Raw genomic sequence first — 20,478 nt, 5'->3', positions numbered from 1 at the left:
CCTTAGTCGTCGTCGCCGTGCACGGCGATCCACTCGCTGCACGGGCACAGCACGTCGGCGTACCGGCCGCACAGCTTGCTGCACCAGCAAAAGGCCCAGCACACGCACACCCGTGCGGCGAGGTATTCCTCCAGGCTCATGAACCCCTGATAGTATCTGTACTCGCCGACGCTGACGCCCTCGAGCCTGGCGGCGGCGCATTCGCGGTGGAGTTCGCGGCGGAGCATGGCCTGCGTGGGGGTGCGCAGGATCGAGACGCGGGGCGAACACGCGTACGACTGTGTGGCATTCTCGGCGTGCTTAAGGGCCAGGTCGCGCACGGGCAGCGCGGCGAGCATGGCGGGTGTGTATTCGCAAGCTGGGTATGTCGGGTCTGCCACAAAGTTGGTGTGGCTGAACAGGCCGTTGGGGTGGTTGGCGTCGCCGGCCGTGAAGAGTTCAGGGGCGGCTAGGGTGGCACGCACGCCGAGGTACTCGGCTTCGTATGATTCGAACTGGCCTGGAAAGCCTGTCAGGGACGTGGTGAGGCGTTTGTGTTTGAGGGAGAGGACGGATGCCGTGTCTTCATGGCCATCATCTTCGGCGTCGGTGATATCTGTGTCTGTGTGGTTGTCGATGTCTGAAGAGTTGGGAGTGTTGGGGCTGGTGAGGTCAACTGAGGATGGACTCGAGATGGAACCGCAGACGGAGGCGGCGCGGGAGGGACTGCTGAGGTCTTGGTCTGGCTGAGTCTCGGTCACGCGGACCTTCTTCGTCGGGAGGAGATTGATGTTGTAGTCTGGGTGCAGGTTAGTTGGCTGGTCAGAATGTCACATCAGGAAGAGAGTCATACTGTCATCAGACTTGGGCTGATTGATGGTGGATTTGGTGACGAATGAGTCTCGTGCGCTTCGCTTGTTGGCTCGATTTTTCTTGCTGATACGGCCTGTGTGATTGTGATGATGTGACTTGTTCTTCGTGCGAATGGTCAACGGGCGAGGTGCGCGGACTGGAGACTGAATGGTTTGGACAGCCGGACCGGTGATGATGGGGGTGACGGTTTGATAGGAATCCGGGAACGAAGGATCTTGAAGGCGGACCTTATTCTTCTGTGACTTGGGCTGAAGAATGTGCTTTGTGCCGTTGAAGTGGTCCGGAATTGTGGTGTTGCTGTGTTGGACCGCGAGCTCTTCAGAGGCTGAAGCGGTGGATTTAACGAGAGTCTCTTTGTCGTTTCGCCACAATTGAGGCCAGTCCTCGAGCCCTTCGCGACGGTCGACGAAGCCTTCTTCATCCACGACAGGGACGTGATCAGGGCTGGGTGCTTCCTTGACTTCGATACCACCAAAGAAATCCTCTGTAGCCTTTTCTCCTTCAAGGTCGTCGGCAAGGGTAGCCAGGTCAAGGGCGCCTTCGAGGCTGGTACCAAGAGCTGCAAAGTGATTGTCGATCATATCTGGATTTGTGGGTTAGTGAATAGGTTACAATGAGTCTCCGAAAGGGTATCTGCAGTTCGTACCTTTGGTTGAGACATTAACACCTGCTTGAGCGAACGCAAACTGGGCGACTTCAGAGCCGTTCAAACCGTAACTTTCAGCCGAGCCATTGGAATGCGTAGCACAAGTCTCACTGTACTCTGACTGAGTTGATTCTGTCGAGCGCTTGTCAGAGACAAACCAATACAGGGCAGAAGATTCTTACCTTGGGTGTTGCTGTCAGTCTCAGCGCTGGACCTGAGGGTCTCAGTGGACTTCTTCTTTTTCATTCCGGCGTCTGCGAACATGTATTCGAAGTACGGCTGCAGTTCAGGGCCAGGAAGCGCTGGCAGTGGCTTGTTGAGATACTCTTCCCTGATTTTTGCTGGAGAGGTCGGCTTCTCTGGGATGGTCGAGGAACGGTTGCTTTTGCCATTACCTCTGATGCTCAAGCTGAGCTTTTTGTACCAGGATTTGCCGCGACGCTCAGCAATACTAGATTGGGTCGCTTGAGGCTCCATGTCTCCGACACGTTTCTTCTCAGGATCGGGCAGACCAATGTAAGGCGCGCTGTAACCTGACATCTTGCAGTGACAAGTTGCTGACCTTCTGCCCGTTGCGAGTGCTTGCAAGGGTGAAGATGATATTCTCTGAACAGTTCAAGGTACAATGTCACGAAGCTTGCTGCGAGAGAAGATGGGTGAGAGTCAAGAGGCAGGCGAGGAAGAAAGAGATATGGGATATTGCAAGAGTTTCATTTTGGTTGTGTGCGGCATTCATCTCGTCGTCGAGACCAAAATACACTTCCAGCCTCCCTGTATCCTTCACTTGCAGCCGGCGTTGAGCGAATGAATGGGGAGCTATTGAAATTACTGCTCCCGCGCAGTGAAGGACTCAATAGCAGGGCAAAAAAAGAACAATAGGCACCTTCATTGAGGCTGGGGGTCTGGCAGAAAACTCTGGAGAAATGGCATCACCGCCATTGAAGTATCGCCAAGTAGAGTGCGATGAAGTCTTCACTGTGTAAAATGCCCGTCGTTGGTAGGCATCACACCCACAAGGAGAACCGTTGGAAGCCTCAGCAGCGCTGCTGTCATCCGCACCAGGAGGAGTCAAGCATCCACTCTGTTCAGTCCCTGCAATATGGCCTGTCCTCGAGTGATGAATGGACTCATTATACCAGCTCATGTCTGTGGATTGCGCCAGAAACTCCGCATCTGAAAAGGAGACGCCATGCAGTGAGGTCGCGGAGTCCCTGCTGAAGTTGCAGGCAGGGCAGATTCGCTTTGCCGGTCCTGTGTCCTTGAAAGAAGTCTCTGTACACTGAATCACGGAATGCCTCCGTCTCAAGTCGTAATAGACTCCGACTTCTCATGTGAGCTGGTATCCCTCCCAAGGTCAGTGAGTTTGGTCCGATTCATGCTGACAGCTTTATCTGAAACACGACCACCGAGTCATTGTCGATATAGCCGTCTACCAGTACACCTACGCCTTCTTGCTAAGCCCGGTAGCTACTTCCCCCTCGTCAGATTACCTCATCTGGCGTGGCAGTGACTTGTTCCGTGGGTTCTGAAGCAAGAGGGAGGTGAAGTGAGAGGAGTCTGAGGAGTCCAGACAAAGTTGTGGAGCCAAGGAGCTACGGAAAAGTCGAGATCCGAGGTCACTTTGTATGGGACTTCTGTCTTCAGATGAACGGGAACTGATCGTCTCGCATCCTGTGTTTCAGGAGCCCTGAACTGGGAGCGTCGTGGGATGAAATGGGGAGCACGCGATGTTGCTCTTGGCCATTGGTGCCGCGCGGAGGGCCAAGCCACGTTTACCCAAACATGGGAAACATAGCGAGGAGAGATGGGAAGCCCAGGGGAGATCGTCCGTCCGCCTTTGTCTCGTCTCCAGAAATCTGTGGCCGTGCAACCTCTTATTCACTTCGCATTCTCCAGTTACTTCTGTACAGCTCTCTCAATTGCCGATTCTCTCGCTTTCAAAATTGCTGCTATTTCTGGCGTTGAGGACACGGTTGGCCGAGATCTGAGTGATAGTCCGAGACTGCGCATTCAGGATCCAAGTCCCGACGCAGCCGACCTCGCCCATATTCGAAGCAAGTCTACGCAACAAGAGTATTTCCGGCTCGAGTACTGTCTAAATCAAATAATCACTCCGGGCTTGACTGTAAAGATTCCCCTCGCTCGAAGCTGTCCAGTCGAGCGACCTTCTCCTGAGATTCCTACCGTCCATTCCGCTCCGAGATGTTAGTTGAGCGATAACATACTTGTTACAACTCTCCTACAATATGGCCAGAGTTGGGGCATTATGTGCCCTGCTCTTCATGGCGCTTCGGGCTTGGGCCGACAAGACCGCAGCAGATTACTTTGTAAAATCGCTGCCGGGAGCGCCAGACGGCCCTCTCCTGAAAATGCATGCTGGGTATGCAACTCTCATTGACTTGGCATCCGAGGATACTGATGGTACGCAGGCATATAGAAATTAATCCCGAACATAACGGACATCTCTTTTTCTGGCACTACCAAAACCGACACATCGCCGACCGACCGCGCACCGTCATCTGGCTCAATGGAGGACCGGGCTGCAGTTCAATGGACGGGGCTCTGATGGAGTTGGGTCCGTACCGGGTCAGGGAGGGAGGGAAACTAGCATATAACGACGGCGCGTGGGACGAATTTGCGAACCTATTATTCGTCGACAACCCCGTGGGCACCGGCTTCAGCTATGTGAACACCGACAGCTATTTGCATGAACTACAAGAGATGGCAGATCAATTTTTGATTTTTATGGACAAATGGTTCGACCTGTTTCCCCAATACGAAGACGACGACCTCTATTTCGCCGGCGAGTCGTATGCCGGGCAGTACATACCCTACATTACAAAGGCGGTTCTGGACCGTAACAAGAGAAAAAGGGCTGAAGGACAACGGACCTGGAATCTCAAAGGCCTTTTGATCGGCAATGGCTGGATTGCGCCGGCTGAGCAGTACCAAGCCTACCTACCGTTCGCCTATCAAAGCGGGATGATTCAGGGTGGCACTCCGGAAGCTGCAAAAGTCGAGGCGGCCCAGTCAACCTGCATTACAGAATTGGCCAAACCTGGCAACTCTGACAAGGTGGATGTCAGTGCCTGTGAGGCTGTCTTATCTACAATCTTGGACGTGTCCAAGGAGAACGGCCTGTGTTACAACATGTATGACATCACGCTTCGGGACAAGTGGCCATCTTGTGGAATGGCCTGGCCTCCGGATCTGGAGACCGTGACACCCTATCTGCGACAACAGGACGTCCTGGACGCTTTGCACATCAATCCCGACAAGCGGACTGGATGGGTGGAATGCTCGGGCGCTGTGTCTTCTTCATTTCGAGCGAGGAACTCGAAACCGAGTGTTCAACTGCTCCCTGGAATTCTCGAGGCAGGTGTCCCAATTTTGTTGTTTAGCGGCGCCAACGACATGATATGCAATCATGTAGGAACAGAAGACATGATCAGCAACATGCGCTGGCTAGATGGGAAGGGTATGGAATTGTCTGCCGGAGTTATTGCACCACAAAGAGACTGGGAGTTCGAAGGCCAAGCTGCCGGCATTTACCAGGAGGCAAGAAACCTGACGTACGTCAAATTCTACAACTCCAGCCACATGGTGCCATTTGATTACCCTCGGCGGACGAGAGATATGCTTGATCGATTCATGGGAGTGGACATTGCAAGCATCGGCGGCAAGCCTGCCGACAGCCGCATCGAAGGTGAAAAGGCTGGACCTGAAACGAGCGTTGGAGGCCATCCTAACAGCACAGCAGCCATCGAGGATGAAAAAGAGAAAGTCAAAGAAGCACAATTCCAAGCATATTATCGCAGCGGCGAGGCTGCCCTCGTCTTTGTGATCATCGCCGCGGCGCTGTTCGGCTTGTGGGTATGGCGCGGAAGGAGGAAAGCCCGGAGTCAAGGCTATGTCAGCCTCCCTCTGGCGAACGGCTCGCTGCGCAAGGGACGCGGGGACGTGGAAGCTGGAGATTTTGACGCGAACGAACTGGACAATCTCGAATCAAGCCGTCGGCCTGTGAATATGGATGCTCAGCATTATGACTTGGCAAGCGACAGTGAGGATGAGGATAAAGACGGCCAAAGGGGGGAAGTCAGGGCTCAGCAATCATGGCCTAGGTAATGCAAAAGCACAAATAGGGGGTTTATTCTAATGACATAGACGGGTTGGTCGTGTTGCAGCAGGATATTTCTGTACCTCGAACATGAATGCGGATGAATTGACATTGCTGCTTGCCGCTAATTCCCACAGCTACACTGAAAGAGCTGTGGAGACAACAACTTGGACCCTACGAAGTCTAGCTTCAGGGTTTCAATCTCAGGGGGTTCAGCACCAGAGCTATGGAAATAATTAGTGTCTGTACCCACGTAGATTCGGAACTCACAACGCTGTTAGTTTGGCTCGGAATCTCCGCCTCGTGGTGTCCGAGGAGGAGGCCCGGGGCAAACTCTGTTCAACGCGGTCCGTGGAGAAAACACATGCTACCTCGTATCTCAACGGACGCTTGTAGATCAATTTCTACACCGATATGAGAAAGTAGGATCTAACACTTACCAGATTGTCAAGACTCCCATTCCTTTGACAGCGGTACGTCTATGAGAGAAGACAGGTCACGTTTGAGCATCCGAAGAAGTCGAATGGCATCCGTCGCCAAAATCGAGCTTACATTAGGTAACGAGGTGGGCCCCCGGAGGGATCCGATCTCTCGCTTATGGTGGGTGTTCGTCCCTATTCGGCACTTGTAGATGCGCTTGGCCCCATCGGTGATCGCAGATCAGTCTTCGGCAAAGAGATCTAATACGGTTTAGCGGGCAAGTGTCATTGGCCATGCCAACGTTGCCAAAATCCCAGTTCAACGGCAGCCACTCGCGATGTCCGCCATCTTTTCGATTTCACCGTTCAACGCCCTTGCATCACGTTGCTGCTGTCCTACTCTCTTGGCAGAGTCCAACTGTCTCCTCGTATCCCGCCACTTCGCGGTCACGGTTCGCTTGAGCACTTGGCCTTTTCAGTGTGAACCCCAATTCACTTGGGCCCAACTCTGGTTGTGTGCGTCAGCCAATTTACTGTGTTCTTCGATTGGGCGGGGTTCTTTTCCCTACCGAGTTGCTGGATAGCCCTCAATTACGGTTCGATGCAAGCTGCGATCTTCTCGCTTGTCACCTACCTGCTGTGTACTAGCACCGAATCGTGCCGCATTTGACTTTTAGGATCCCTACGTTATCGTGCATATCAGCTCACCCCGAACCTGATGCAGAGATGTCACTGTCCACAGCTACCTACCACAGTACACCTCCTCGCGTCTGGCAATTGCTAGTTATCCTGTCACGGGCACGTCAAGAGCGTCTGGCCTGCACCATGCTCTGTGCGACAATCCTCCACACGTCCAGGCTGGGCACCAAATCCGGACTCATACATCTGTCAATTGTTTCACCCACGAGTCCTTTCACTGCTGACCCCGGCTTGTGTGCTGACACGGACCCCTGGCCTTCGCCACACAGGTGATTTACTCGTCCTCTCACGAGTTCTCGCACTCCAATCCTTAGCCCTCTCCACATTCGCTTCCAGCCCACTTCGCAGATTCGGCAGCCACATCCCTTGCTCCTGCCGGTTCCTGCTCCAGATCATGGATGTCCTGAACCTGCATCTTCGGTTGGGGCTCTTGGAAAACTCCCATCCCATCAGGGATCCAGCTTCACGGACGTGGCTTCCTCATCGCATGTACGGGCTCATCGTCCCTTCTTCTTGAACATATTTCCGGCATCCTTCCGCAGCGAGCGGAGCAAATCACTGGTGCTCCTCTCACACCTCGACAATGGTGCGAATCCGAGCCTTGACAGTATTCTTTCTTACCTAACACTCCCCCTGTGCCCTCTCGCTCATCCTTTGTAGCGCCTTTGGACGTTGCCCGTCGATCGTTACCTTTCTTCCTCTACCTCAATATCAAACGGTCGAGTCACCTTCTTCTCTGCTCCTGTTACCGGGAAGCCGAACACGTTGCGAACGCAAGGCTGGACCCGTTGAGGCCGGACGAATGGACCACAATACCGCCTTCAACATGCATCAGTTCCTCGCCAGAAATGCTCCCGATCCCATCCAATCCACCGTCACCTACGATGGTAGTCACATAGTCCTGTCCTTCTTCACCTCATTACTAGGATGCATCACCACATTGGAGTTGTTGCAGAGGCGGACCTCGACCAGAGGCGCATACAACTGGCAAGTCGACCTGGTTGGCGAGTGTCACCGACCACTAACCAGTGCACAGGTTTCTCCTCGTGGCGTCGGCGATCACAATGGGCGGCATCGGCATCTGGGGAATGCATTTCGTCGGTAATAGAGCTATCGTCCTGCAAGGCGGAGATCCCGAGCGCCAAATCCTTTATAACCCCGGCTACACAGCAATATCCTTCTTTCTGCCAATTGTTGTCCTTCTTTTCGCCTTTTACACGCTCGGCATGCCGACAAGGGTCCGCCAACTTCATGTGGCCGCCGCCGGTTTCTTCACGGGGGCTGCTGTCTGTGGGATGCACTATCTCGGTCAATACTCCGTCGAAAACTACACTTGCTCATACCGGGTTCAGAATGTTGTTGGAGCTGCGATGATTGCAGTCTTGGCTTCTTTCATTGCCCTCAGCATATTTTTCCGTCTGCGGGATGCATGGATGGACAGCTGGTGGAAACGAGTACTGTGTGGAGCTATCCTCGCCACCGCAGTCTCGGGTATGCATTGGACGGCAGCCGTAGGGACGATATACCATTGGAAACGCGACGTCAGCTCTCACGGGAATTCCAGATCGCAGACCGCCATTGTCGCCGCCGCATTGGTAGGTTTACCCTGTTAGCCCCAAATGATAATCTGACCGATCCTGCAGGCCATGAGCTCCTGTGTCATTCTTCTCATCGCTGCCTTCGTCCGAGGTCGAAACAAGCACACAGCGAAGATCAAGGCGCAGCGACTGGTGCTGGCTTGCGCCTATTTTGATGACGAGGGCAAACTGATGGTTACGCAAGAAGGAACTCTGCCTAGCGAGAAGATAACGAACCATTACGTGGAAAGGGTGGGTAGTATGTGCCGGCTGAGCGACACTTTCACTGACCCCGAGATCTAGACCTTTGGAGAAGATGAACTTAGTAGGTCTCATGCGACCTATCTGTGGATCTTCAAAGCATCTCGCAACTGGACGGTGCTTCGAGATCTCATACCCGGAATGAAGGAGTATATCGAGACCGACCCGGTTGCGAGAAAGTACCGTGCGGGCAACACAGCTCCCAACTTGTCAGAGGATACGATCGACGGCTCGCTCAATTTCGCCCCAATATTCAAACAGCTGTTCTGTGTGGCTGCGCAGCAGTTGGCCAACTTGACTCACGAGCCCTTGGAGAAACTGGGGGTATTGTTTGAAGAACCGCTGGAGACCGGAGCTGCCCCTGCCACCACAAACACACGTACTGGTGGTAGACCACTGTCGGCAAAAGGGTTCGACAACGGTCCCGACGCGGAGATTGGGATCTCATCCCCAACTACGGCTGCTAAAGGGAAATATTTCTTCCTCCATCGCCAGATCAGCAAGGCCGAAGCGGCCAGATTTGCAGCACTCGGTTATCGCTTCGCCACCGTTGGCCAGATCGCAGAGCCACTCGCTAAGAGCATGCAGGTCCATCGGGACAGGTTGGTGTCGCGGATCGAGCGTATGAAATTGAGTGCTTCGCCTGAACACCTCCTGCCGCCTGGAGTGCATCTGGCATGCTTCATGCTGCGTCCTAGCATGTACAAGAGTTTTGATGTCCTTGTGCCAGCTAGTTCACAGAACCAGCTGCCGTATGTGACGGTGCAGTCGGGCGATCTATCAGCGGATCAATTTGCAGAGTTGCAACGCTTCGATGATCTTAGCATCAGTGAAATTTTGAGGGTGTTGGTAAACAGGTCCAACACAACCCAAATTGGCGAGGAGATCCGGTGGCAGCTGTACAACACTTTCGTCAAACTCGTCGACGTCCTTGGTGATTATGACAGCATGATGCAGGCCAAGTTTTCTGCCAAAGCCTTTCAGATCCCATGCCGACAAAGCACCACGGCGACCTCCACACGAAGCTGTACCTTATTGACAGTTCGGGTGTTGAGAAGTATACATGCCGCACCAACAAAAAAGGAACTAACATACGTTCCCCTGTCGTTCTTCAGTGCGCAGCAGCAGATCCAAGCGTGCGAAAAAGATGACGGATTCGAGCAGACAGTTAGAGCAGAGTTCAGACATCCTGCCCCTTGCGCTGTCAAACATTCTCCACGTACTAGCATCAAGGACGGCCGAAGAACAAGCTCGACCGACTCAACCGTTCAAGGACTGGAGTCTCCTCGATCAGGACTGTTCTCAATCAGCAAATTCTCGATATTACCGAGCCGGCGAAGCGACGAGGCGACGTTTGTCGAACGGGAAAAGAGCATAACTGAAGGGTCCGAAGTCGAAATGGGCGGGATGTCAGACAGTGCTCACCTTGACAGGCAGCCGCGAGTGACACACTTGGATGTTGCCGCTCTCAAGCAAGCTGGGAGCAATTGGGTCAGTGAAGTCTTTGGTCTCTTCCGACTGGGTGCAGAGGGCTGGTCAAATGCAAAAGGTGGGAAATGGGAATGGGACATCCGGGTTGAGAATTCTTTTGAGGTCGGGCTCAACGATCGGAACCAGAGCGTTACTGATACCAATGCGAGGGAGATATTCGATGCCAAGTGAAACAGCCACTGGGAACGGAAGTAGAAGAGGTTTGGGCGGGTTTCCGCACAGTTGCACGACTTGTACGAGTACGAATAGCGTGAACTGGAAGGCTCCTCTGCTTATCGTAATATGTATTTCAAAAGACCGGTCGATGAATAGATTGGCCTATACACCGAGACAACAGCAACGAAGGCTAAACGCAACTTTACAAGAAGGACTGTGTAATTACCCCGTACCTAAGGGTACACAATAGACAAGAAGAGGGAGACACGGAGAGCAAGTTTCGACCGAAGTTCCACCGCCGGACGAGAGACGCGATTCAGCGATTGGCGGCACATCGGGGAAGATTCTCCCCCCCACCACCGCGAATTCCGGATTGCTTTGCCTTCACAGTCCGTTCACTTCTCGTAGGCAATCTACACCGTACAAGTTCGACGGATGCCTGCCTTCTGATGGTAAGAAAGAGAGAGAGAGAGGTCCCACCCGAATCACAAATCATTACACACAGCCTCACAATTCACCATGCCCTTCGCCCAGGTAGTCATCGGCCCCCCCGGCGCCGGCAAATCGACCTACTGCAACGGCATGCAACAGTTCCTGGGCGCGATCGGGCGGAAAGCATCCATCATCAACCTGGACCCGGCCAACGATCCTATTTCCGCGAACTACACACCGGCGCTCGATATTCGCGACCTGATCTCGCTAGACGGGATCATGCGGGACGAGGAGATCGGGTTGGGGCCCAATGGCGGGGTTCTTTACGCGCTGGAGGAGTTGGAGGCGGATATGGATACGATGGACAATATGGACAACAGTGACAAGGACAAAGGTGACGGTACCAACGGCGGGGAGTCGTGGTTTGCGGAGGGCCTGAAGAAGTTGGGCGACGATTACCTGTTGATCGATTGCCCTGGGCAGGTCGAGATCTTTACGCACCACGCGAGTCTGAGGCGCGTGTTGAGTCGGTTGGAGGGGATGGGATATCGTGTGTGAATTTTTCCCCGTCCCTTTGTCCTTTTTCCTTGGATCGAGGCTCACGTTTCTGGGGGCTGATGTATCAATGAGCCTGACCTGGTGTGCTAACGTTGGGGTGTAATAGCTCGTCGTCGTCAACCTCATTGATTCATACGCGCTCACGCTACCGAGTCTGTACATCTCGACGCTACTGCTCTCCTTGCGGATGATGCTTCAATTGGACCTGACGCACGTGAACGTGCTGACCAAGATCGACAACCTGAACAAGTACCCTCCCTTGGCGTTCAACCTGGATTTCTACACCGAGGTGCAGGACTTGGAGTTCCTGCTCCCGTACCTGCGGGACGAGTCGCCGCTGTTTCGGACGGGCAAGTTCACGGCCCTGAATGAGGCGATCGTCCGCCTGGTCGAAGAGTTTGGGCTCGTGGGCTTCGAGACGTTGGCGGTCGAGGACAAAAAGTCGATGATGCAACTGCTAAGAACGATCGATCGGGCTGGGGGGTATGCGTTTGGGGGCGCCGAGGGGGCGAACGACTCGGTCTGGCAGGTTGCTGTTAGGGAGGGCATGCCCGCGATGGATGTCCGGGATGTGCAGGAGCACTGGATCGATCGACGGGACGAGTTTGATGAGATGGAACGCAAGGACTGGGAGGAGGAGCAGAAGAGGCGGGAGAAGGAGTGGGAGGAAGGCCGGATGGTGGAGGGGGATCAGGAAATGGGAGATGTGGACTTACCGCCTGTAAGGGATGGTGGCGTGAAAGTTGTGAGGAGTGGCAAGAAGTTGTGACCTGAAGGGAAAAGAGCAGCTGTTGCTGTGCCGTGGTGCTCCTCCGCGTGTCTCTTGGGGGTTGATGGCCTTGCTGAACGTCGGTATGTGCCGAGGCCGAGAGCTAGACTCAGTCACCTACAGCAGCAACGAGGGATCGGGCACCTCTGGTTGTACGCGACAGCGTGGCAAGAGTGCTGCTGCGGTGCGGCGACACCGAGAGTACGGCCGAAATTTGCAGCTGCGTGCGACGGAGGTGTCCCGCTGAAGATCTCAATTCCCGGGAGAAATCTGCTCTACGCACCGGCGTGCCGCTCAAGCGGGCAGTCAAGAGGTTCGCAAACACTGGTCTCAAGGCGAGGGAGCAGGTGTTTCAGTCATCGGACATGTCGGTAGATTGTGCATCCTCCTCATCCATGAGATCCATGATATCCTTGTCTTCTGTTGCCATCAAAGGTGAAGCTCGTCCACTTGTCTGCTTTCCCTTTCCACTTCCACCAGCGAACATGCCCAACGCGACCTCGTCTTCCCGGCCATCCTTGCTTCGGCCCTCCGTCTTGGCTCTAACGAGCTCTCTTCTCGCCCGTCTCAATAACTCCTCTTCACTCTTCCGGATCGTCCCACTGACCCTGACCACCCGAATCACGCACGGCCTCTCCGGACCTCTCGTGCCTCGACCGCCGCGGTCCCTCTCCGGTGGTATTGCCGTGATGAAAGAAAGCGCCGCCCAGACCATACGGAAATGCGCCCTCGGCACCCTCAGAATGCCGCTCGAAGTTGCAGGCGAAAAGTACACGACTCGTAAGGCGGACTGCGTTACGCTGAGTCCGTGGTCGCCGAAGAGGGTGTGCAGTTCGTTGCGGATTACCATGGAGAGGAGGGACGCAGATAGGTGAGAGGGCGAGGGGCGGCAGAAGAGGATGTAAGCTGGCGGAGAGGTTGGTTGGCTCCCGGCGGTGGTTGTAGGAGGGGAAGGGTACAGGATGTTGAAGAGGAGGTACCGCTGTTTGATGCGGACCATCGTGGCAGCACGAGGTCAAGCCTGCGAAATGGAAAATTGTCGCGTAGACTGCGCCCTATACAAGAACACGGTATATGCGCTCATATCCTGGTCAACCTATTCATCAGATTGAGGCGGAGCATTACTCCATACTCCGTACAGTAAGAGAAATGGCAGTGAAGATTCGTGGGTGTCGCAAGGCTGAATTCATGCAAGGCTGTCGCCTGTCTTCCCGGACGGGCAGAACTTTCCGCCAATCACACCCAGGGCTCGGGCTTCATCCTCGCTCAAGCGTCAACATTATTCGACGCTCTGCTTTCGATGAAGCACTTTGCTACTCTGTACACTAGAGGAAGCCTCGCATGGAATCATGTGCTTCTATGAGAGACAATACGGGGTTTTCTACGGCGTACTCCGTACGACGGGGAAGACGGCAGGTGAACTCGCCTTTCGAAACTCCTGACACATGAAACGCGCTCGAGCTGAATTCGGCACGTTCAGGAGTCCAGAGGCCTCGCTTTTGTCCAGATGAAACACGAACGCACAACCATATCCGTGTAAAGTTGCGGGCTCACGGCTGCTCTTGCTTGTCATCTGCAAGCACTGTGAGCGAATCCAGTTAGAAACTGCCAGATCTCAAACCTCCGTGTTGTAGATCTATGCGTGGCTTTTCGACGGAGCTGGCATCATCGCCGCACGACTGCAGGGGCATAGGCTTGTTCACGGTACATTGCTGGATTGGACTTTGACGTGAACATGGATCTTCACGTGAACATTGGGCCAGGGGCCCTTTCGTCGCGTGCTAGAACATGAACAGAAGCAGCCACTTGATCGTGCTCGAAGCTCTGATTCCTAAGGCCCTTATCATGGTCAGTCTTTGGCCGTGTCTTTGTCTGCATCCAGCCTCAATTTCGGCAACGACAAGCAATCCGGGGAAGAAGATATTCTTGGTCGCTTTCGAGAGCCGAGTCTCGAGAAGCGCCTGACATGGACGATGGAGCATGGTGAGTGGTTGCATTTCGGGGTGTCGTCGTTTCACATCACCTGGTCGGCGGCTCTGAAAACGATTTGGCGGTTGTGACTGGTCCACATGTGCCCGAGTCTGTTCTCGTGCAGCCCCTGAATATTGGGACCATGCGTTGGGGACCGGTCTAGCCTGTGAGAGGTATAGAATCTTAACGGCTTGCAGGCCCACCACTCATAAGCAGCAAAGGCGTTGACGCCACTGCTTCAGATCGCCAGAGGGAAAGTTTTGAGTGGCCACGCGGGTGCAGCGAATGGAGAATTGGGCTAGAGGCATTCCACAATGCAGCCTAGACGAGGCCTTTGGAGCCATCCCACGTTGGCCCAGTGGGTGCAACGTTAGTGGACGTTGCTCCTCTCGAGCCTCTGTTTGGGCCTCTTCACGCGCTGGCGACTCCATCTCGCTGCATTGACATCGCACCCGCATTTCTGCATCCTGCGTCCTGCATGTATCCCTCTGCTTCTCCTGCAGCATCTCTCTTTTTCGCCGTCGCTCTCCTTGCGTCTGTCCCCAACGAACCAATCCAGACTGAAAAAGTCTGTTCGTTCCTGCAGTCGGTTTTCCACTCAGTCATTCTTTTGACCCCCCATCTTACTTCTCTATCACACTCTTTTCGCAAGTAACCGACGGTCGATTCGTCGTGATACCGCCGCACACCTCGCAGCCATACATTCCTTTCACACAAACAAGTGATCAGCTAGCTGCCTTGACATCCTTCATTCACCGACTACTCGGATTCAACCAAGCGGACTGTGTCCTGCCTTTACTGAATCATCAGTACCGCTCTTTCTAAGAAAAGCCCAAGAACTACCTTGCAATTCAGCCTCAAAGCACAGAGGAAATAGCACTCGTGAAATACAATTGTCGCATCACTGAACCCGGCTCGTCCAACGGAAACGGAAGAATCACCCTTACATCTCACACAGACATACAATCCATCGGGCACTGGCCGAGCGCATACTACCTTGGGCTTGTGACCTAGAACATCTTTACAGTGGTCAAAACTATGTCTCTCTCTCGAGCCTTCACGAAGCGCGTCCGACGCAATGTCGAGCAACAGGCACCGATGATGCGTAGCACAACCGTCAAATACGCTCCTGGCACCATCAACCGCAGCCTCATCTCTTTGCCAACTGAGCTGATCTCGACAACCAACGTTCAGGCGTTGACGGCGCCTGACATTCGGAGCACCTCGGGGTCGTCATCAGAGTCGGTCTCGTCTGCGAACGACTCCGACTTCTGTACTATCGACCGAAGCTTCCTCAACAACACGGGCAGCGATACTTCCTCTGTTGCCAGTAGCGGTCCCGCAACTCCTGTCACACCTGCAACAGACTCCAAACCGTTCTTCGATCTGAAGCAGATGTCCCCCATGCTTCCTTCGGTCATGTCACCCAGCCTTGACATCCCCGCCCTCCCGCAAAGAAGCCCGTCCCATTCAAAGAAAGCTCATGTTGAGTTGTCACGAAAGCTATCTATTCAACGCCTCTCACCACCTCCCACAAGCATTACCAAGCCCGCCATGCGAGACGCTGTTGAGTCTTCCATGCTGTCTCCTCACCCATTCGGAAAGGAACTCGCACAGGTCAACGAAGTCGCTGAAGAGTTCGGCGCTACGGCACGGATCCTGGACGAGGAAGAGCAAGAAATCCTGAGCAAGGGCCTGCACAAGTTCGGAGTGGAAGACTATCTCGATGAGATCGCAGGCTTGTACGGCGGTATTTTCGATGACAAGCTGGGACCAATGTCCAATCCGTGGATCTAAAGAGAGATCTCAGGATCTCGTGATCCTGCACATCACGACCTTTATGACTTGGGCATTTTCCGGGCACAGCTGCTCGCATGGCGATTGGCGAAATGGGAGGTCGGTCGGGATTTGATGCCGATCACTCACCGTGGCTTCCTCGAGTGGAGGATGCTGCTTCGATTTTCATGAAGAAGAATCACAAGAAACAGGATTGAGGGAGGGTGACACCACACCAACACACGCAACCCTGGTGGATCTGGCCGTGTGCCGCCCCATTGTGAAATGCTAATTTTGAATGATACCAAACATGTTGAAGGAGGGAGACGAGTCGGAGATAAGCTGCAGCTGGCGAAAAGACTGCAGCATGATTCTCTGTCGAAGATACTGGTGCAATCTTCATGGGCAGCGTTGTTTTCTACCTGTACACTAAGTTAGAGCTACTAGCTGGTAAGAGGAACCATCAAAGAAACAGAAAATCAACACCTTTGAAACATCATTCGCGTAAATTCTTGTATTGACCATTGTGTATCTACATTTTAGCCTTGATCAATCTCTCTCTGCACGGATTCTCCTTTCAAGACACCTTCTGACTGCACCTTCGTCAGCCTCAAAACATGACGTGCATAATTAGACCGTATCAGGCCAAGCGTCGGACGGAGGATTTAGAGGAGTACGGAGTACTACTGCGACTAGAGTAAGTCGTACAGGAGCTCAGACGGTGTGTGAGACTTTGTCGCGGAGGAATGAGCTCCGAACTACGCAGGTTGTGGACGCTGATTGAGAGGTACAGTACCGAGTAGGAATGCAGGGTTTCCCATTTCTACAACACGCGCACGGTCGTCCTTCAAACCATCGTAGTAGTTTGGAAGAGCCGCGACGAGGCGTGGCAGTAAATACGGTACATTTTGGGAGGGTGTTTGCGTGGCAAGCACTGTGGAAAGAAGCCAACAGTGGTTGAATTCCATGTGTCGTCGCACGCGATTTCCTGGCCACTACAGAGTACTCTTACCCGCACACGTGGCGGAGCCTCAGACGATGAATTGAAGGTTCATTTTCTCAAAAGTCGTGCCTGCAAGTGCATAGCCACTACCCAAGATTTCGAGGTGTGGCTTTGAGATATGAGGGAACGCACGGAAGTCTCCATTCAGCTTGCATGCGGAAGGTCGAACGCGCGGTTGGTGGGGGCCCGGTGAGCATGCTCTAACCGAAAATAATAGCGTCGATGCGAGAAGGCGATATCGTTGCTGACGTAGTACGAGATACGAGCAGACTGCAGCTCGGATGGTCTGACCAGCACAGCGCCATACAGGGTAGTAAGTATTTGGTAGTGTGAATGAACCAGGAGGGGAAGAAAAGGAAACCTCGGAAGCCTGAAGCTGAAATAAAAATACTCCAACCGCCTATGAGCTGCTGTCACGAGCGTGCGCCTGCCATGTCTCGTAAGGTTGGCAATTTCCAGCAAAGCATTTCGTGGCTGGACAGGGATCAAGTGGCTTGCATTGGCGACGGTTCGGCGAGCCCCAGTTTTGTGCACAGGGGCAGCCCGAAGCTCCAATCAAGGCCCCGAGATTCACGAACTCAGCTGCTGTGCGCAAGACCACGCAGCAGGCAAATGTCATTGTCCTCGCACTGAACTTGTACCACATGTAAATAAACCCTGTCATCTCGGAATCAGTATTCCTTGCACACAACTCTTCATCAGCTGTTCCACGACTTTGACATTTCTCGTTTCGTCACGTTTGCTCTGTTCTTCTCAGTAGCTCACTCTCCGTTCCTCATGTACGTGCTACAACAACAACAACATTAGTTGTCGTTTCCGGTTTCCTTTCACCATCGACACAGCAGGGCCACGCACGCACTGTGGTGCGGTGTCATCTACCATGGATGCTCTCTATCATGTACTCAGCACTCGTCAGGCTTCTACCAATGCCAACGACGACCAGAACATCGGATCAAGCAGGAAGAGCTCTCCTTCATTATCAGGCCTGGTCTCAACCCTGGTGCCGACTCTCATCATCGCTGTCGTCTATTTCGGTATTTTCTTGGTTTTGCGCAGGAAATTCCCCCGGCAATATGCGCCTCGAACATATCTGGGCGCTCTGCGTCCGCAAGAAAGAACTCCAGCACCCCCCAATTCTCTCCTTGGCTGGATTCCGTTCATGAGAAAGGTTAGTTAGCCTATGATAGCTCAGACGGTCCCTCTAACGACAACGAGTAGCTACCCGATGAGTATGTCCTCCAGCACAACTCCCTCGACGGCTATTTCCTGCTGCGCTATCTGAAAATGTCTATTATCATCTGCCTCATTGGCTGTCTGGTGACCTGGCCCATCTTGTTCCCTGTCAATGCCACTGGTAACGGTGGCCAAACCCAGCTCAACATCCTCAGTTTCAGCAACGTGACAGACAAGAACCGGTATCTGGCCCACACTTTCATCGCCTGCATATTCATCAGCTTGGTGTTCTTTCTCGTAACCCGAGAAATGATCTACTATATCAACTTACGACAGGCGTACCTTTTGTCTCCACTATACGCTTCAAGGATCTCTTCTCGTACCGTGCTCTTCCAGGCTGTCCCGAATGAGTACGCCAATGAAGCAAAGATCCGCCGCATGTTTGGGGACGAGTTGAAGAACGTCTGGGTCGCCGCAGACGCCAAGAAGCTGGAAGACATGGTCGAAGATCGCCACAAAATATGCATCAAACTAGAAACCGCCGAGACAAAATTGATCAAACTCGCGAATGACGCACGGCTGAAGCGCCTGAAAGGCCAGCAACAGACTGCAGAGCCACCCATGATTAATGAGGACGAAGAATATGGAGCCGAGTCTGGTGCCGCCGCTGCTCGATGGGTTGGTCCGAAGCAGCGACCTACCCACCGTTTGAAACCGTTGCTTGGCAAGAAAGTCGACACAATCAACTGGTGTCGAGAAGAGATTGCGAGGCTCAACCCACTGATCGACGTGGAACAGGAGAAATATCGTGCCGGTGAAGCGTTACCCAGGAATGCTGTCTTTGTCGAGTTCTGGAATCAGACGCAGGCTCAAAGCGCCTTCCAAATGGTTACGCATCACCAGCCTCTGCACATGTCGCCGCGAGTCGTTGGCCTCAGCCCCGAAGAAATTGTCTGGTCTAACTTGGGTATTACGTGGAAAACTATCGCCATTCGCAACATCATCGCTCTGGCCATAGTCACAGCCCTGATTATCTTCTGGTCAATCCCGGTCGCATTTGTAGGCTCTGTTTCGCAGATTACCTACCTGACCGAGGTAGCACCGTGGCTGAGTTTCATCAACAAGTGTCCCAAGGTCATTCTCGGCGTTATCACCAACCTATTGCCTGTCATCATGTTGTCGATTTTGATGTCGCTGGTCCCTGTCATCATGCGATTCATGGGCAAATTCGCTGGCAGGCCAACCCTCTCGTTGATTGAACTGTTTTGCCAGGAGTCCTACTTCTGGTTCCAACTGATACAGGTCTTCCTGGTCACCACCATGACCAGCGCAGCCAGCGCGGCAGTGCCTCAGATAATTAAGCAACCAGGATCCATAACGACGTTGTTGGCCCAGAATCTACCATTGGCGTCGAACTTTTACATTTCGTACTTTATCCTCCAGGGACTTGTCTTTTCGTCGGGTCAATTACTCCGGATTGTGGGCTTAATATTGTTCAACGCCCTTTCAAAGATCCTGGACAAGACTCCGCGGAAAATGTACAATCGATGGTCGAGCTTGTCTTCGGTGGGTTGGGGCAATGTATTCCCTGTTGTTGAGTAAGACATGAACCTTGTGGTTGCAATGTGTAGTTGCTGATGTCTTTACAGATTGATGACTGTCATTTCGATAGCTTACGCTCCGATTGCACCGCTCATGCTTGGATTTGCTCTCATCGGACAGGCCCTCTTTTACTTCGCTTATCGATACAACCTTCTCTTCGTCGACAGTTCCGTCATTGACACCAAGGGACTTGTCTACGCCAAAGCGCTTCAGCACACACTTGTTGGTTGCTACCTAGCAGCAATCTGCCTCATTGGCCTGTTTGGCATCAGAGCAGCTCCCGCTCCATTGGTCATCATGATCATCTTCTTGATCTTGATGGTTCTTTACCATATCTCTCTCACCTCAGCCATCCATCCGCTCTTGCACTACCTCCCTCGCTCTCTCGAAGCTGAAGAAGCCGCGCTACTCTCCACCGAATCAGCGATCATGACCGGTTCCGAGACTCAGACACCGAGATCCAAGAACTCCCGACACTCCAAAAACGGCACAGAAGAGCTCCTCTCGTCTAAAGAGCCCTTCCCTGCCGCCAACTCTGTCCGCAAACCGGGCATGATGGCCATGCTGAAACGTTTCTTCCGCCCTGACATCTACGCGTCGTATCGCATTTTACGAAACCTCGTACCCCAAGAGTTTGCCGAAATACGCTATTCTCCCGAGACTGAGAGAGACGCATATCAAGACCCGGCGGTCAACGCTGTTGCGCCATTGCTTTGGGTCCCCAGGGATGTCATGGGTGTCAGTAGGCAAGAGTGCTTGCATACAAATAAAGTGACTCCGATGACGGACGAAGGGGCCGGTTTCGACGAGAAGGGCAAGATTCGCTGGGATGAAGACGAGACTGGAGGCAGGGCGCCGATCTTCGAAGAGAAGATCTACTACTGATGTGGATGGCTGCGGAGGGGAGAGAGCTCAAAGATCCAGGCACCGCAAATGGACCTTTTGAAATGGGTATACTTTAGAAAAAGGACTGTCC

At 53.4% G+C, this 20,478-nt stretch overlaps 7 protein-coding genes across 7 annotated transcripts; 5 read left to right on the top strand and 2 right to left on the bottom strand.

The window, feature by feature from the left end:
• Positions 1 to 2: 2 nt before the first annotated feature.
• A1O7_08455 (uncharacterized protein) lies at positions 3 to 2,038 on the bottom strand (the record flags this gene model as incomplete). Its single annotated transcript, XM_007762447.1, has 4 exons — positions 3 to 778; positions 833 to 1,435; positions 1,499 to 1,630; positions 1,681 to 2,038. The coding sequence occupies 4 exons, from the start codon at positions 2,036 to 2,038 to the stop codon at positions 3 to 5; spliced, it is 1,869 nt and encodes a 622-aa protein (XP_007760637.1).
• Positions 2,039 to 3,744: 1,706 nt separating this feature from the next.
• Positions 3,745 to 5,623, top strand: A1O7_08454 (carboxypeptidase D; the record flags this gene model as incomplete). Its single annotated transcript, XM_007762446.1, has 2 exons — positions 3,745 to 3,878; positions 3,928 to 5,623. The coding sequence occupies 2 exons, from the start codon at positions 3,745 to 3,747 to the stop codon at positions 5,621 to 5,623; spliced, it is 1,830 nt and encodes a 609-aa protein (XP_007760636.1).
• Positions 5,624 to 7,797: 2,174 nt separating this feature from the next.
• Positions 7,798 to 10,233, top strand: A1O7_08453 (uncharacterized protein; the record flags this gene model as incomplete). Its single annotated transcript, XM_007762445.1, has 3 exons — positions 7,798 to 8,328; positions 8,377 to 8,562; positions 8,614 to 10,233. 3 exons carry the CDS (start codon positions 7,798 to 7,800, stop codon positions 10,231 to 10,233), a joined length of 2,337 nt encoding a protein of 778 aa, XP_007760635.1.
• Positions 10,234 to 10,737: 504 nt separating this feature from the next.
• On the top strand, positions 10,738 to 11,977 carry A1O7_08452 (uncharacterized protein; the record flags this gene model as incomplete). Its single annotated transcript, XM_007762444.1, has 2 exons — positions 10,738 to 11,202; positions 11,315 to 11,977. The coding sequence occupies 2 exons, from the start codon at positions 10,738 to 10,740 to the stop codon at positions 11,975 to 11,977; spliced, it is 1,128 nt and encodes a 375-aa protein (XP_007760634.1).
• A 352-nt stretch (positions 11,978 to 12,329) lies between these two features.
• On the bottom strand, positions 12,330 to 12,977 carry A1O7_08451 (uncharacterized protein; the record flags this gene model as incomplete). The annotated part of the gene is made up of 1 exon (XM_007762443.1): positions 12,330 to 12,977. The coding sequence occupies one exon, from the start codon at positions 12,975 to 12,977 to the stop codon at positions 12,330 to 12,332; it is 648 nt and encodes a 215-aa protein (XP_007760633.1).
• A 2,009-nt stretch (positions 12,978 to 14,986) lies between these two features.
• A1O7_08450 (uncharacterized protein) lies at positions 14,987 to 15,745 on the top strand (the record flags this gene model as incomplete). Its single annotated transcript, XM_007762442.1, has 1 exon — positions 14,987 to 15,745. One exon carries the CDS (start codon positions 14,987 to 14,989, stop codon positions 15,743 to 15,745), a length of 759 nt encoding a protein of 252 aa, XP_007760632.1.
• Positions 15,746 to 17,607: 1,862 nt separating this feature from the next.
• Positions 17,608 to 20,387, top strand: A1O7_08449 (uncharacterized protein; the record flags this gene model as incomplete). The annotated part of the gene is made up of 3 exons (XM_007762441.1): positions 17,608 to 17,895; positions 17,946 to 19,498; positions 19,550 to 20,387. The coding sequence occupies 3 exons, from the start codon at positions 17,608 to 17,610 to the stop codon at positions 20,385 to 20,387; spliced, it is 2,679 nt and encodes an 892-aa protein (XP_007760631.1).
• Positions 20,388 to 20,478: the final 91 nt, after the last annotated feature.

Source organism: Cladophialophora yegresii (assembly GCF_000585515.1).
Source record: "Cladophialophora yegresii CBS 114405 chromosome Unknown aczIN-supercont1.6, whole genome shotgun sequence".
NCBI lineage: Eukaryota > Fungi > Ascomycota > Eurotiomycetes > Chaetothyriales > Herpotrichiellaceae > Cladophialophora > Cladophialophora yegresii.
The sequence above is the reverse complement of the archived record's forward strand: the minus strand, read 5'-3'. Positions and strand labels throughout refer to the sequence as shown.